This window comes from Hyla sarda, chromosome 2, assembly GCF_029499605.1.
Source record: "Hyla sarda isolate aHylSar1 chromosome 2, aHylSar1.hap1, whole genome shotgun sequence".
In the NCBI taxonomy this organism is placed as follows: domain Eukaryota; kingdom Metazoa; phylum Chordata; class Amphibia; order Anura; family Hylidae; genus Hyla; species Hyla sarda.
Genome location: NC_079190.1, coordinates 98889256 through 98907410, shown reverse-complemented (window position 1 = coordinate 98907410; position 18155 = coordinate 98889256). Strand labels below are relative to the sequence as shown.

The window sequence follows — 18155 nt, the reverse complement described above, 5'->3', positions numbered from 1 at the left end:
TAAAATAAGATTGTTTCAAGCATGTGATGCTCCTTTAAACTTACCTGGGGAAAGTAACAGGTGTGGGCAATATAAAAATCACACCTGAAAGCAGATAAAAAAAGAGGATAAGTTCACTTAGTCTTTGCATTGTGTGTCTGTGTGTGCCACACTAAGCATGGACAACAGAAAGAGGAGAAGAGAACTGTCTGAGGACTTGAGAACCAAAATTGTGGAAAAATATCAACAATATTAAGGTTACAAGTCCATGTCCAGAGATCTAGATTTGCCTTTGTCCACAGTGTGCAGCATTATCAAGAACTTTGCAACCCATGGCACTGTAGCTAATCTCCCTGGGTGTGGACGGAAGAGAGATATTTATGAAAGGTGTCAATACAGGATAGTCCGGATGGTGGATAAGCAGCCCCAAACAAGTTCCAAAGATATTCAAGCTGTCCTGAAGGCTCAGGGAGCATCAGTGTCAGCGCAAACTATCCATCGACATTTAAATGAAATGAAATGCTACAGCAGAAGACCCAGGAGGACCCCACTGCTGACACAGAGACATTAAAAAGCAAGACTACATTTTGCCAAAATGAACTAGAGTAAGCCAAAATCCTTCTGGGAAAACGTCTTGTGGACAGATGAAACCAAGATAGAGCTTTTTGGTAAAGCACTTCATTCTACTGTTTGCAGAAAATGGAATGAGGCCTACAAAGAAAAGAACACAGTACCTACAGTGAAATATGGTGGAGGTTTAATTATGTTTTGGGGTTGTTTTGCTGCCCAAATTACCAATGGATTTTGGGTTGCACTGTACAACCCAGTGTCAGAAAGCTGGGTTTGCATTCAAGATCTTGGGTCTTCCAGCAAAACAATGACACCAAACATACATCAAAAAGCAGCCAGAAATGGATGGCAACAAAGCGCTGGAGAGTTCTGAAGTGGCAAGCAATGAGTCCAGATCTAATTCCCAGTGAGCACCTGTGGAGAGATCTTAAAATTGCTGTTGAGAAAAGAGAGACCTGGAGCAGTTTGTAAAGGAAGAGTGGTTCAACATTCCAGCTGAGAGGTGTAAGAAGCTTATTGATTTTAGTTATTTTTTCCAAAGGGTGTGCAACCAAATATTAAGTTAAGGGTGCTAATAATTTTGTCCAGCCCATTTTTGGAGTTTGGTGTGACATTATGTACAATTTGCTTTTTTTCCTCCCTTTTTTTGGTTTAGTTCCAATACACACAAATGGAATAAACATGTGTATAGCAAAACATGTGTTACTGCAATCCTTTTCTATGAGAAATACATAATTTTCTAGAACAATTTCAGGGGGGCCAATATTTACGGCCATGACTGTATGTACACTGTTAAAGGACATCTGCAGCAAAAAACAACTTATCCCCTATCCACAGGATAGGGAATAAGTGTTTGATCGCGGGGATCCAAATGTTGAGACCCCTGCGATCTCCTGCACGGGCCATGGCTCTGCCATGGCTCTCCCGTGCAGGAGGCATGCGCCTCCTCCATGTACGCGCCTCCTCCATGTAGTTCTATGGGAGTGGTGGGGATGCAGGGTTCGTGCCTCCTCACCTATCCCATAGAACTGTATGGGGAGGGGGCGTGGAGGGGCATACCGTCAACCTCAGAAAGGTCAACACTATGATGGAATAATGGAGGTGTTTTTAGAATTTTATTCCTCACTGTATCAGTCTACGGGGGAGTAGTCCTTTTGGATATGCAGACATTCCTTAAACAAATAACTCTACCCCAATTATCTAAGGCCGATTGTGAACTATTAGAAGCCAAATTGATGCTGGAAGAGTTGGAGCAGGCCATTAATATATCCTATAATAATAAAGCTCCCGGTATTGATGGCTTCCCAGTAGAAATTTATAAGACATATGGTTATATTTTGCTCCCATAACTTTTGGATCTTTTTAACCACTCTTTTGCTGAAGGTGTACTCCCCCCATCGATGTGGGAGGCGATTGTGGTGGTTATATTGAAGAAAGATAAGGATCCGGAGGATCCTGCATCTCATAGACCAATTTCTTTGTTGACAAGCGATGTCAAATTACTGGCTAAGGTTCTGGCTCTACAGTTAAACAAAGTGGTACTAAATTTGTGCATTCCAACTAAATCCGCATCTACCAATTAAAGGCGTCTATTTCTGAGTCTACAGGTTCCCTCTGACTCCCCCAAAGACAGGGTCATTTTATCGTTAGATGCAAGGAAAGCATTCAACTCAGTTGAATGGCCCTGTCTTTGGCCGACTCTAGAGGCAATGGGATTTGGCCCAAGGTTTATAGCATGGATCCGGCTATTATATACGGAACGGAGGGCCAATTAGGGTCAATGGGAGGGTCTCCAAGGGTTTTCCTTTGCATCAAGGAACAAGACAGGGGTGTCCTTTATCACCCCTGCTGTTCGCTCTTGTATTGGAGCCCCTGGCAGAATTATTCGAACATCCCCGGAAGTAAGAGGATTTCAGCATGGTACATACCAAAATAAGATTGCACTTTATGCGGATGATGCACTACTGTTCTTGAATGACCTGATCACTTAGAGCTGTGATTAGGGGGTTTACTCAGTTTAGTAGATTATCTGGAATTTTTATAAACTGGGATAAATCTTATTTAATGCCTTTGGATAGTGCTATTACCAGTGTAAAGTTCAATGAGAGTCTTACCATTGTGTGTGTGACTCAAATTAAATATCTTGGGATAGATGTAACTCCCTATAGTTCTGATTATGAAAAATTAAATATAATACCTCTGCTTAACCGTATTAAGAGTAAGGGATTAGCTTGGCGGAAATTAAACCTGTCGCCGGTAGGAAGAGTTAACTTCATCAAAATGATTGTAATGCCCAAGTTGTTATATTTGTTACATAATTCTCCTATATGGCTTTCATACCATCTTTTTCAGTGAATCAACACTCAGTTTCGTGACCTGATTTGGAATGGGCGGAAGACTAAATTAAAATTAGAATATTTACAACGCCAGAAGAAGGAGGGAGGGCTGGTACTATCCAATCCATGGGTATATTTTTTTGATGGCACAATCTAGATTTTTAGATTTTAGATTTTTCTAATCCTAATATAATTATTATATTAAGTGTATTACCAGGTAATAATTTAATTATGGAATTGGAGAAGAATGAATTTGGGAAGAAAATGTATTCCTTCTTCCCAAATTTTAATTTAATACATAAAACTTGGGTTCAAGTTAAACAAATTAGGGGGGTTGGGAAAATTAATGAATATACTCCATTATGGGATAACCCTTTATTATCAGAAATACAGAAATTAGAAAATGTGGTTAGATGGTTAAAACAGGATTAGATACATTCCTGGAACAAAATAAGATGAATGCTTATGAAGAAATATAAAATCCCATCCCTTCCCCAATATCGCGCCACACCCCTACCCCTTAATTCCCTGGTTGAACTTGATGGACATATGTCTTTTTTCGACCGTACTAACTATGTAACTATGTAACTATGGTGTAGGCTGGAGGTGATATGGGTAAAAGATATTTTCAAACTGAATAGGCTCCGATCCTTTGTGGCATTCCAGGAGGACTTCCATGCCCCCACTGACATGTTGCTTTCAATTTCTTCAGCTTCGCCACGCAATAGTGGCTCAGGAAAAGTTTTTTCCCTTGTCTGTTGGGAATGACCTAACGTTGAATTATATAATCAATCCAAAGAAACAGAAGGGACATATCTCTAGTATATATAAATTAATAGCTGAAAAGCTTTCTATAAGTATGATACCTGCATTTCAAAAAAGCAATTGGGAGCGAAAGTCAGTGAGGAGCAATAGAAGACCATCCTGGACATTATTCCAAATCAAGCATTGGCAGAAGGGGCAAGACTAACTCAATTATATATACTGTACAGGTCATATAAGACCCCGGCCCTCCTTCTTAGGATAGGCTATCGTAAAGATGAAAAATGCCCAAGGTGTCTGTGTGAATCTGCAGATATTTTACATATGTTTTGGGGATGTGTATGCATTCAAAGATAGTGGAATTCAATAGTGGATTTTATTAAAGAGGTGTGGGAGATTGACATACCTTTTGATTTAAAAATTTGAATACTTGGATGTCTAGATAGTTTAACTATACCAGCAGATATAAAAACCGCTATTGGAAGACTTTAATTTAATGCTAGAAAATGAGTAGCCCAAGCTTGGAAAGACTTTAACCCTCCGACTAAAAAACAGCTTATTAGGAAGATGGACAAGATAGTGATGTGGGAGAGAGCGATTTATATAAAAAGGAGTTTGGTAGAGAAAAGTAGGTCAACATGGAGTAAGTGGATAAATGGTGTCTGAGTGGTGTCTTATAATGGAGTAGTGGGGGAGGTGTGCCCTTTTTTTTGTTTTTGTTTTGTTTTGTGATATGAGAAACCCTGTCTTAGGTAGCTAGAAATTTAGACTGTGCCTTTTGAAATTATGGATGTGATGGTTCTCTCTGTTTTTCTTTCGCTTTCTGTGTAATACTCTGTAAAAATTATGTAAAAGAGAACAATGAAGAAAATGAAAAAAGAAAACAAAAAATAAAAACAATGGCTCTTTGGGGTTGGGTTCAGGAAGAGGGGGGGCGTAATTAAGGATGGATAGATATAAGATGGATAGGTAAAAGATAAGTAGTTACAAGCAATTTGTGTTCCGATGAGATTCAAGTCGAGATGCATTGACAAACTTCTCTTTTATGTTGGCAGGGGTGCCATGTGTTGTCATAATTGAAGGGAAACATTCCTTAGCAAAGGGGGAGGAGGGTGAGAGGTTCAGTGTTCCTTCCCCTTTGTTTTCTTTTGGTTAATAAGTTTAAGATTGAAGATATGTAACTACTGTATTTTGTGGGTTATAATTATGCATACAACTAAAATAAAGAAATAAAAAAAATAAAAAAAACAGAGTGGCAATGCGGGGCCCGTTTCAGAGATCGCGAGGGAAAAAGTTGTTTTTGCTGCAGATGTCCTCTATTGTGCTTAATATATAATAACATAAAGGTCATGGTCTGGCAGCCATCTTGTTTTAGGATGCAATATTCAGTGCCATATGCAGAGATCTGCTACTTTCTAAACATTAATTCTAGAGATATACACATTACTCTGTAAAGTTACTGTGCTGTAGAATCACAAATGTGTATTTAAAGTTATTTATCCATATTATATCATATATAACAGCTACATAGTATGCTGACAAATGGTGAGGAAGAGGTTAAGATGTTTCTCTGGTGTTTTCTAGTCTAAGTGTTTCTGGTCTTATCAGGAGCTGTCAGTTGTTTTATGACTTTACTTCCCTGACCTCTGACCTCTTCATGAAACCATATTCTTCTCTGAAAACATTTGCTAGAACAACTTATAATTTTGTAGACATGGTCATGGTTACCTCTTGTACCAAAGTTGTTAAAGCTGGTTCATTTGCATAATCAATATGGCCACCGCTCGCCAGTAACATTTAGATAGCATTAATAATGATATCTATACTGTAACTGTATGTAATATGTAATTATTTATCTAAAAATATGTTTCTTTGCACAGTGGTAGAGTACTCACTTTCTGTACCACAATTGATCAACAGAATTGGCTGCCATATTGGATTGCGCAATATTCTGCAAACATAGTTTTCTCAAAAATTGCTGGTCAGAACAGAGTGAAAATTAGCACACATGTTCATTATCACTTTCTGTACCACAATTAATTACTACATTTGGCAGCCATATTGGATTGCACAATATTCTGCAAACATAGTTTTCTCTAAAATAACTGGACAGAACATTGCAAAAATTTGCACATATGTTCGTGTTCACTTTCTGTACCGCAATTTATCACCAAATTCGGCAGCCATATTGGATTGTGCAATATTCTGCATACATAGTTTTCTCTTAAATTAATGGTAAGAACAATGTGAAAATTAGCACACATGTTCGTGATCACTTTCTGTACCACAATTGATCACCATATTTGGCGGCCATATTGGATTGCGAAATATTCTGCAAACATAGCTGGAGGCACACTGGTGGGGAAGCACTGCACTGAGTTTTTCTGACACCTAACTAGGTGTTTCCTTACCAGTGTGCCTCCAGCTGTGGCAAAACTACAACTCCCAGCATGCTCGCTCTGTCAGTCCATGCTAAGAGTTGTAGTTTTGAAACAGCTGGGGAGGTTTGTACACCCACCCCCCAGCCCCATGTGAATGAACAGGGTACATTCACAGGGGTGGGGGTTTACAGTGAGTTTTCTGCTGCAAGTTTGAGCTGCGGCAAATTTTCCACCGCAGCTGAAACTTCCAGCGGGAAACTAGCTGTGAACCCTCGCCCGTGTGACTGTACCCTAAAAACACTTTACTACACTACACTACACAAAATAAAGGTTATAACACTACATCTACACACACCCTTACACAGCCCCCCCCCCCCCCATAAAAATGTAAAACGGCTCGTACAGCAGTGTTTCCAAAAAGGACCCTCCAGCTGTCGCAAAAGTGTTAGGGTCCCATCCGAAATGAGGCCACCTCCGCGTGGTGGATGGGGGACACATTTTGATCAAAAAGTGTGCTAAGAGCCTCCATTTTTTGACCAAGAGTGCTGCTGCAACCTTCTTTTTTGTATACTCTTTATTTGCCACAGCAGTGCACCTGTGTATTAGGTAGTTGTGCTGGCTATTTTTCTTTTTGTTTTTGCAGTGCAATTTAGGGGGAGTGGCACCCTCTCTAGCCGGGCACCCCTCCCTGTTTCACAGGAGTTTTTTTTAATTGATAGTGGATCCATCATGTCACCCAGTCAGAGGCCATATGCCCAGCAGAGGTAAGTACAATAAACATGTTAGGGTCCCATCCGAAGTGAGGCCACCTCCACGTGGTGGATGGGGGAAACCTTCTGATATACAAATGTGCGCTAAGTGTCTAAATTTTTTGACCAAGAGTGCTGCTGCAACCTTCTTTTTTGTAAGCAACAACTCCCAGCATTGCCGGACAGCCAGGCATGCTGGGAGTTTTGCAACAGCTAGAGGCACCCTGTTTGGGAAACACTGCTGTAGGGTATTTGTGGTGGCGAAGGCAAGTGTAATGCTTGCATCCTGGTCCGCCCCTGTGCAAATCCATAATCTAGACCTCAAATGCGCATGGCGCTCTCTTACTTCAGAGCCCTGTCGTATTTCAAGGCAACAGTTTATTGTCCTGACCACAGTGCTCTCTGCTGACCTCTGCTGTCCATTTAAGGAACTGGAGAAAATCCCCATAGCAAACATATGCTTCTCTGGACAGTTCCTAAAATGGACAGCAGAGGTCAGCAGAGAGCACTGTGGTCAGGACATTACAGGAAATGCATTTCTTTTTGGATTTCTCTTTAGTATAATGCCTCTAAAAAGAACTGGAAGGATTAAGATTTTTTTAATAGAAGTGATTTACAAATCTGTTTAACTTTCTGGCACCAGTTGATTTAAAAAAAAAAAGTTTTCCACAGGAGTACCCCTTTAACACTCCACAGGTGTTTGGCAAATTTTCATAAAATTTGGACATGAAAATAAAAAATTAGATTTTTTTCATTTACACCCCACATGTGTCTGACAGATTTTTTTGAACGGTGGTCGATGAAAATGACAACTTAAATTTTTCATTTGCACAGCCTACTGTTCCAAAGATCTGTCAAATGCCAGTGGGGTGTAAATGCTTACTGCACCCCGTATTACATTTTGTGAGAGATCCAGTTTCCAAAATAGGGTCACATGTGGGGGGGGGTCCACTGTTCTGGCACCATGGGGGCTTTGTAAATGCACATGGCCTCCAACTTCTATTCCCACCAAATTCTCTCTCCAAAAGCCCAATGGCTCCATCTGTTCTGAGACCTGTAGTGTGCCAGCAGAGCATTTTACGTCCACATATGGGGTATTTCCTTACTCAAATTTTGGGGTCCATTTTCTCCTATTACCCCATGTGAAAATGAAAAATTTTTGTGTAACATCATCATTTTGTGTTAAAAATAAAAATTTTCAGTTTCACGTCCAACTTCAACACAAACCTGTCAAACACATGTGAGGTGTTAAGGCTCACTGTACCCCTTGTTATGTTCCTTGAGGGGTTTAGTTTGCCAAATAGTGTTCCATGAGGTTTTTTTTTGTTTGTTTGTTTGTTTGTTTTTTGCTGTTCTGGCACCATGGGGGCTTCCTAAATGCAACATGCACCTCAAAAACCATTTCAGCAAAATTTGCCCTCCAAAATCCCACAGTTGCTCTTTCCCTCTTGAACCATGTTGCAAGTCCGCTGAGCACTTTACGTCAACATAGGAGGTATTTCCTTACTCAAGAGAAATTGGGCTACAAATTTTGGAGGCTTTTTATCCTTATAACCCTTAAATAGCAACATATTTAGTCAAGTTATTTGCCCTTGATTTATATTTATCCTCACTTTTAACTGCAACACCTGCAGATATTCCCACTGTTTGCTGTCACTTCTTAAATTGTATATAAGGAGACATCACCAAGAGGTTTGCACAGGAGAATTCTCAGTGAATTGTCTCACGATGCTCAGGCTTCTCTTACTTGCTGCTCTTGCAATCTGCGGTAAGTTCTTGCATTCTTTGCAGTATTGTCCTTGTTCTGAAAGAAAGAACATTAGTGCTAACTAAGGCTGGGTTCACCCCACATTTTTGCAATACAGTTCCCGTATACATTTTCAATGTGAAAACCGTACGGAACCGTATTGAAAACCATATGCATTGACTCTCCATTGAAAACCGTATGCCAAAAGATGCATCAGGTTGTGTCCGTTTTGCATCCTGAGCGGTTTTGTCAGTTTTTTTTTCCCGTGCCCAAAATTGTAGCCTGCCATGTTTTTTAGTCCGGGTGTAAAACTGTATTGAAATGTATACATTTTTTTTTTTTTAACATGGGAGTCAATGGGAACCGTTCAGAACCGTATCTGCGTACGGTTCCATCCGGTTTTCACCATACGGTTTTTTGACTTTGTACAGTTTTTTCTTGGAATTTCAATCAACAAGTGAAACTTTATTCATAATGGAATGAATAGTTATAAAACGTATACGCTTTTTTCTTAAAAAACAGATGAAACCGGACATCATTTTTCAAACCGTATACGGATTAAAATTTGTACACACATTTTGATACAGTTTAGTCAGGTTATGAGGAATCCGTTTTTTATCAAAAACCTGAGACGGGAACTGTATTGCAAAAACATGGTGAGAACCCAGCCTAAGAAGAAAAGGTAGTAGTTATAAAAAAGTAGTAGTACTGATAAAATATGGTTAGAAAATATGTATTTATGTAGCTCTGCACTAGATTGTGAGAAGTGTTGTATAACAGTGTTGTATAGTGTATTTTGATTGATCTTATAGACTTATATGCTATAATATAACATGTTCTATATAGTTACTGACAGTCCAAACACCTATACAAACATACAACACACCTTTGTTTTCTTTAGAAGAAAATCTGCAAAATGTTTTCTAGTTTCTACATTTTTTTTTTTATTTCTGTATTATTCTACACATAGGACAATGTCAAGATGATGACATCCGCTATTTGGAAGACAATGAAAATGGACGTGTGGTAGGAGGATCTAATGCAGCAAAGAACGCCTGGCCCTGGCAGGTCAGCATTCATCCTTATTTATTAAAAATGTGATATTATGTACATGAAAATATACTTAATAGTAATCTGTATTTCCTACTGGGAGTAGATATAATATTCCATCTTATTGAGGATCATTCGTGTCATTTACCTGCTGTAGTTTACATATACGGATGATCTCTCTTTTATCTAGTTGTTGAATCATTTAGAATAATAGTAGTATGCTGAGAAAATACTTTTAAAATATACATTTTTATTAGACTTCCTTTTAAAAATACAAACATGCAAAAAACAACACAAATACAATCAGCAGTAAGCTAGTAGCTCTTAATGTATGTACACCATCCCTTTACTTTATCCAGGAAACACTTTACACATGAGTTAACACCACCAACAGTGGTTTCTCCTTTTATTTTAACCTCTTAAGGATTCAGGGTTTTTCAGTTTTTGCACTTTCGTTTTTCCTCCTTACCTTTTAAAAATCATAACCCTTTCAATTTTCCACCTACAAATCCATATTATGGCTTATTTTTTGCATCACCAATTCTACTTTGCAGTGAAATTACTCATTTTACCCAAAAATTCACGGCAAAACTGAAAAAAAAATTATTGTGCGAAAAAAATCGAAGAAAAAACGCCATTTTGTAACTTTTGGGGTCTTCCATTTCTACGTAGTGCATATTTAGGTAAAAATGACACCTTATTATTATTCTGTTGGTCCATACAGTTAAAATGATACCCTACTTATATAGGTTTGATTTTGTCGTACTTCTGGAAAAAATCATAACTACATGCAGGAAAATATATACGTTTAAAAATGTAATCTTCTGACCCCTATAACTTTTTTATTTTTCCACGTACAGGGCGGTATATCATTTTTTGCGTCGTGATCTGAAGTTTTTATCAGTATGAGTTTTGTTTTGATCTGACTTTTTTATCGCTTTTTATTAATTTTTAATTATATAAAAAGTGACCAAAAATACACTTTTTTGGATTTTTTTTGCGCGTATGCCATTGACCATGCGGTTTAATTAATGATATATTTTTATAGTTCGGACAGTTACGCATGCGGCGATACCACATGTTTATTTTTATTTACACTGTTTTATTTTTTTATGGGAAAAGGGGGGTGATTCAAACTTTTATTAGGGAAGGGGTTAAATGACCTTTATTAACACTTTTTTTTTGCAGTGTTATAGGTCCCATAGGGACCTATAACACTGCACACACTGATCTCTCATGCTGATCACTGGCGTGTATTAACACGCCTGTGATCAGCGTTATCGGCGCTTGACTGTTCCTGCCTGGATCTCAGGCACGGAGCAGTCATTCATCGATTGGACACCGAGGAGGCAGGTAAGGGCCCTCCCGCGGCGGTCCCGAACAGCCCGACTGACTAGCCGGGATAGTTCCACTTTTGGTTTAGAAGCAGCGGTCAGCTTTGATCGCCGCTTCTAAAGGGTTAATACCGCACATTGCCACGATCGGCGATGTGTGGTATTAGCCGCGAGTCCCGGCCGTTGATGAGCGCCGGGACCGACGCGATGTGATGCGGGGTCGCAGCGCGACCCTGCTTCATATCACGGGAGCCGGCGCAGGATGTAAATATACGTCCTGCGTCGTTAAGGGGTTAAGGCTGGATGCTTTTAATTGTGAGATATTTATTCATATAACCCACAAGGCAATACAAGCATAGTAGCAGTAAAGAGTTATATATTATCTTCCATTTTTGTTTGGTGAACTGCTCAGGAGATGGGAGGACTCTAAGTGACCTACTGAGACAGAGAAAAGAGGGGAGGCTCCTGCTGCAGGAAGTTGTCTTACATATGGACAAAATACAGTGTGACGGAGGAAGGGGAATATTACTGACTTCTTTGGACACATGCAAAATAATTCCCTTCTTCCTTTCTCTGATAACATGTTCACCCTGCAAGAACCACCCACTCAGCCAATCATTTGGCCATAGTGATTGGCTGAGCATATATTTTACATGTAGTGTCCGCAAGTCATCAGAATCAAGAAGAAGCAGAGAGAATCAGGGATTGGGAGCCAATAGGGCAATAGGGACATGGGATCAAGGTAGGTGAGTGTGCTTTATTTTTATTTTTTCAGCACCTAGGGTCCTTTCTAAAAAAAAAGTTGATCCCAAATACCCCTTTAAGATATAGTGTAATTTTTTTTTTTTATTGTAATATTGGCTCCTTTCAGGTATCTCTCCAGTATCTGTCTGGCAGCAGCTGGTACCACACTTGTGGAGCCTCCCTCATCCGCGCTAACCGTGTGTTGACTGCTGCTCATTGTGTGGACAGGTAATTGTGCGCTATTTCTTACTATATATTGAAGTTATTTTGGTAATCTAATAAAACTAATTTTTTATAAAGATTTACAAAGTTATGTTCGACAATAACACAGATGCATAAAGTCCAAACTATAATCCTGCTGTGTTGATGAGAAACAAGGCAAGAACCCTTATGAAACCATTCACAACATATTAGGGGGAAAAAATCTTTTCTGAATCCATAGCAGTCTGTTAGTCCACAAAAGCTTGTAAGTGGTTCATGCTGCTTTGAAAAATGACCAAACTTGAACTCACTAAACAATAGCTTTCCTTCATGTCCTCCCTAACAGAAACGTTTCCTTCCGTGTGGCCCTTGGTGACCACAATCTTAGTACCAATGAAGGCACCGAACAGTACATTTCTGTCTCTTCCATCAGAAAACACGCTAGCTGGAACACCAACAACGTTGCTGCTGGGTAAGGAATTGATGAACATGCAACAAGTTTTAATAACTAAATGGAAGCAAATAAATACATAACACATAGGTGACATAATAAAATTAAATAAAGTTACAAAAATGGATTGAACATTTTATAAATCTTAGATGTTCAGCTCTTTGGAATCTTCCTACTATAGAGGAATAGGAGTAATATATTACAGTTACTATACTTACTATTATTGTTATTATTTTTCATTATTTATATAGTGGCCTCTATCAGCCACATATTTTTGCAGTAATTTGAAAATAATTTCTTAAAGGAGATCTGCAGCCCTAGACACTAATCCCCTATCCACAGGATAGGGGAAAAGTGTCTGATCGCGGGGGGGGGGTTCAAACGCTGGGACCTTGCGCGATCTCCTGTACAGGGCCCTGGCTCTGCTGCATCTCTCCTGTGCAGGAGGTGTGTTGGCCGGAAAGACCCCTCCATGTATCTCTCCCATAGAGGTGTATGGAGAGAGCATGTTGTCGAACTCAGATATGATATTGCTATCCTGTGGCTGGCCTCCAGTGCTTCCCTGAACACTTCTGTGAAACTGGCTACACTGCCAGCAAGTGGAGCTACCCTGGCCCACAACTACAACTGTTTGGTAACTGGATGGGGAAGAACCAGAAGTAAGTTTTTTACATAAAATGTTTTATACATGGGGCTTGTATCCATGATAGACCTGTGTGAAGAAGGCGTGTCGTTGATCATACGAGAGATCGTGGGGGTCCCAGTGGTCAGACCCCCTGCAATCAGACACATCAGTGTCTAAGACTGCAGTGCTCTTTAAGTCACATTAATATCTGCAACAAATAAACATAACCCTTCACAGGAGATGACATTTTACTTCTAGTAATGTGAATATAACAGGGATCATGTACTCATTTATCATAACCATTACTTTTCTATGATTAAAATGCTTCATAATGTACAGGAATACATTTGTATCTTTTCTCTACACAGATATGATATTGCTATCCTGTGGCTGGCCTCCAGTGCTACCCTGAACACTTCCGTGAAACTAGCTACACTGCCAGCAAGTGGAGCTACCCTGGCCAATAACTACAACTGTGTTGTTACTGGATGGGGAAGACTCAGCAGTAAGTTCTTTACATAAGATTTTTAATACATGGGGCTTGAATCTATGTTAAGAAATTAATCTTTGCCTTAAGAGCATTACAAAAAGGAACTGAATACACTGAGATGTCACAACATGTGGAGATTTTATCTAATGTTTTTTTACCCCTGTATGCCAGGGCATACATCACATGTTCTTTCCTCTCAGTTATCAAAGAGGTGCATGTTCTTCTTAAATAGGTAGTTTAGTTGTAAACGAGTTTCTAAGTGTGGTCTGGGCTGGTGTGAGGTTGCACAAAAAGTTGTGACAATTTAAAAAAAAAAGTTGCTAAATCCCTGACCACTGCAAAAAGCCAATCTGTGTAATACATTGCAATTTTTGTACTGCAGTGTATTATACCTGTCAGCATAGCACTGCAAGAAGTTAAAAACACTGTCTACTTTAAGAAAACTAAAATATAAAAAAAAAATTAAATAGCTTTCTTGGAATTTAGGAGTTAGTGATAGTTTCCCTTTTAAGAACTACTAGCCAGAGAGAACTACAGCTACAAAGAGTCTCTCACAATGGGCCTAGCATATCTATGGATTAAATGAAGCACCTGATTTCAGAATTTCATCTGAGGTGGAGCTGCAGAGTTGCCCCCAGAATATAGCTGTTATTATGAGGAGAACCTTGTAATTAAAATATAGTAAAAGTGGAGAATCCCTTTACTGGTGTATGCTTATTCAAATTATAGTTTGATAACTGTTGCAAGGTAACATTTTGTAGCCTAAATAAGCCTAAATAAGAGAATAGAGCAAAATACGTAACAGCTCACCCCGTTATAGGTGCATAGACCTGATTGAGGACTTTGTCCGGAAACTTAGAAAGGAAGGTAATGTCCAGCGCTTGACTGAGGAACAATTCTTTATAGATACGCCAGGATAGACATACAGGAACACGGTAAAAAGTGACGCGTTTCGGCTTGCACTATAAAGCCTTAGTCATACCAAGTATTATAATAAGAGACTATTATTTCTGCACAGCCGGTGGATCTCTTGCCACTGTTCTCCAGCAAGCCACTCTGCCTGTAGTTGCCCACGCAACCTGCTCTCTCAGCTCCTGGTGGGGCAGCACTGTCAAGACCACCATGATCTGCGCTGGTGGAGATGGAGTCAAGTCTTCCTGCAATGTAAGTATTTTCTTTCTTTATAACCTTTATGTAAATGAGAAAACATGTGTGATAGTTTTCTTTACCAACATCCATTATTGTAGAACAACCTTTTGAGTATTTATGTAGCCTACTAGCCTACATTCAAAATATTTATTCTACAAAACTATACAAATTAATATTAATATCTACTGAGGCTCATACTTTTATTTCCTCACTGCACATTAGGGAGATTCTGGTGGACCTCTGAACTGCGCAGTCAATGGTGTGTATCAGGTCCATGGTATTGTCAGCTTTGGATCTTCTCTGGGATGCAACTACTACCAGAAACCATCCGTGTTTACCAAAGTCTCTTCTTACACCTCTTGGATCAGCAGCGTAAGTGACGTATATATTTCATTGATTATTATACCCCCAAATATCGGCCTATGTATCAGGTACTGTGACGAGTTGTCATGCTGCACATTCAATAAAACCAGGTGCAGTGCAGCCTTCAGTAATGCATTCAAAAAGAACATACTGTATTTATCGGCATATAACACACATTTTTTAAACTAAAATTTTAAGCTTAAAGTCTATCTGCATGTTATACACCGTTAAAGCGGCCGCTTTAAATCATATAACTGCAGTGGCTTCTGCAGGGCCAGAATCCCGCCGCCACCCGATTCATATATCCCTCCCTATCCCCGGCTTTCATATTTACCTGTCGGGGCGCTCCATGCAGACCCCGGCAGCACCCTGCGTGCGCCGCCGCCGGAGCCTGCAGGAGCATGCCGACAGGTAAATATAAAAGCTGGGGACATAGGAATCGGGCAGCGGCGGGAATCAGGCCATGCAGAAGCCACTGCAGTTGGATGATTTAAAGCGGCCACCTTAAATCAATGAATCGCAGTGGCTTCTGCGGGGGCCAGAAATAATTTATCGGGGTATATACGAGTTCACACACGAGTAACACAATATTGTTATATGGGAGGTGTTTATTTAAATTAAAAAATATTTGTTATCAAAATTTTTAGTTCCCCTACAGGACTTGTATGAACAATTACACATTTTTACTGCATTAATCCATAAGATCTGCACAGTATTGGTAGGGTTTACCACAGCAGTGATCTCTCCTCACCGTTATTATCACTGCCGCCACAATTATAATGCAGACTGACAGACCAACTCATCAACCAACAAACTAGTTTATAACAAAAATCGTTGACAAAGATTTTTATCGATTATTATTATTTACAAATAAATGGATTTCATTGTTTGTGTTGTGTTGGATTACATTGTATGTTTTTTCTTTTGCAGAACATCTAAATGGATCACTCCTCTTTCTCTAGAGGGAAACCTGATAACAGATACAAAACACAACCTATATGCATTGTTTTAACTTACTAAAAACTTTCTAATAAAGAACTCACCTCCAGTAAATGTGTCAGCCTTTTTTCTATATGTGATACATCAGATTCTACATCGACACTTGGTATTGAAGAATTGCTTCAATAAGATCATTATATTGTTGGCCTCGGGCTAAAAGCTTCCTGATACCAGTCCCTGTTATCTTCATTTTTTGGCTTTAGGCCCAGGTCATATGTAGTATGTTACCCCATTCATTGGTGTTCACTGGTTTTGTTGTCTTCAGCCCTTATACATCAATAAGAAGGATATAACTGTGAAGACTATTAGTTTGCTGCTCAGTAAAAAGACAGTACTTTAGAAATAAACCTTTATGCATTCTGCATACACATAGTTCTGACAATAGCTACATAATACTGTTCTATGAGAGTGCTATTACACAAGTTATAACATGTTGGGCAAATTGGCAATATAGAAAACAAAGATGAATTGGATCAATCACAAAAGATAATAAAAGGTTAGTAATTTGGAATCAAAAAGAGAAAACCTAATTAAGTCTTATTACTATACTTTTCTGTAAGATGGATGTGAGACAAATCCCTATGACTTAACATCTGAACATCTCTAGAGAGTATGGGTGGAGCCTCCCCAGTCCTCCCTCCTTCTTAGTTAGAGGGGGGTATCTGCAAGGCTCCAAACTTTATGTGAGCCCTTTACACCTTAGTGGACCAGCTTCCTCATGTGGCCTCCATATCAAAGGGGAATATACACTATCATTAAAAACTATCTGCGTCAGAGGGTACTCACGGACTTCTGCAAAGTAACTGCTCATGGTGAACTTCAGGTTCTATTGCGGAGATATCTACTACTCTTTGTAGTACTCCTCAGTGAAGGAAATATTATTATGTTGGGGAGGATAAGCATTACAAGAGCCATTTTTGATTTACCTGGTACCTGCAAAGGCCTTTGGCCATGACCAGTACTTATGGCTTTAATTTGATATCTTCATACAGACCTGCATTACTTTGCTACACAACATTTCACCAACTGGGAGCCAACCAGTGAACGTCCCCTTAGTAAAGTATCTCAGGACTATTTTCATTCTAAAGCCTAGGGGAGTGAATTTCTCTACAAGCACTCTATTCACTACACCTAGTAAGGGGTACCTACTCACATGTACAATCACCTTACTCTGAACAAGAGACTGTTTTCACCATGTAAAGATTTTCTTCTGCCATGTTTCTTCAAATAAAAAACAGTTCTACCATTTTGCAAAACTTGTGTCTGGTTGCATCATGGCACAATGAACACCATGTACACCCCATTTACCATCTACCATGCAGATCACTCTGCTTTCAGATACTTGCCTGAAATAAAAGAATCTTCCTTGTCCCTGGCTCTGTTTTTTTCTATATCCTGTGTATCTATATATTTTCTCAGCTCCCTCTCTGACTCCTTTATTACTTACTTTATCTGTACTAGAATGCTCTCTCCTTTCCAGTCTTGGCTTGTTTGACTCTGATTATACATTTGTATAAGCTTTGGTTATACAATTGTTTGTGCTGTTCCCTGACTTCTGTACTGTGTTTGTTTGCTTGACTTTGTTACACCCTGCCCCTTAGTAGCATAGGGACCAACACCATGGTTGGGGCCACCCGATAAAGGAGTTGGGCACTCCAAAAGAAAAGGACAGAGGGTGTGAGTCAGTTCAGGGCTGTAAATATCTCATTCCTATGTGACATTCAGTCGGCATTTCAACAAACACAGCTCTGGAAAGAGCTCTGGCAAATTTATGGTCAGTACATCAGGAATTGTCACAGGTGCTTCTATTGGATCAATGGTATTTTATTAATGTTGAACACCAAACATGCCTAAGATGTCCTTTATTTTTCTGAAATGTTGGTATAGCATTCTACTTTTTTACAATGCAAATCATTTATTACATTTTCTGCCCTGTTTTTGGCAACATTTTTCCCTGTGATCTTTCACTTCACAGAGGTTAAATTGGTAGAAAATCTCTTTGATTCATTATTTGTATGCACTTTGTAAAAGTTCCCACTGTTTGAGAGTAATGTTCAAGAATATAAGAAAACTCACATGGAAATTAAATAAAAAAAATTAATCAGGGACACGAGAGAGAAGAAAAATGCTGATTAAATTTTTACATTCTATTCTAATGCTTTTTTTTTTTATACAAAAGACTATTGTGCAGCACTGTGCTTTTCTCACTGTTCCCCACCGCTGTC

The 18155-nt window shown here is 39.2% G+C and overlaps 1 protein-coding gene and 1 long non-coding RNA gene across 3 annotated transcripts in view; one reads left to right on the top strand and one right to left on the bottom strand.

The window, feature by feature from the left end:
• The first annotated feature begins 2899 nt into the window (after positions 1-2899).
• On the top strand, positions 2900-16189 carry LOC130358823 (chymotrypsin-like elastase family member 1). 2 transcript variants are annotated; one of them, XM_056562673.1, is made up of 9 exons: positions 2900-3015; positions 8412-8545; positions 9495-9592; positions 11780-11880; positions 12200-12325; positions 13298-13434; positions 14438-14583; positions 14791-14940; positions 15862-16189. In XM_056562673.1, the coding sequence occupies exons 2-9, from the start codon at positions 8506-8508 to the stop codon at positions 15868-15870; spliced, it is 807 nt and encodes a 268-aa protein (XP_056418648.1). In that variant the 5' UTR covers positions 2900-3015; positions 8412-8505; the 3' UTR covers positions 15871-16189. The 2 variants fall into 2 exon arrangements, with proteins under 2 accessions (XP_056418648.1, XP_056418649.1); XM_056562674.1 differs by lacking the exon at positions 8412-8545.
• The window catches only part of LOC130358826 (uncharacterized), a 115442-nt gene continuing 111755 nt past the window's right edge, over positions 14469-18155 (bottom strand). Inside the window, exon 4 of the long non-coding RNA XR_008889657.1 lies at positions 14469-14607. This is a non-coding gene — a long non-coding RNA (uncharacterized LOC130358826). The remainder of the gene's footprint in view (positions 14608-18155) is intronic.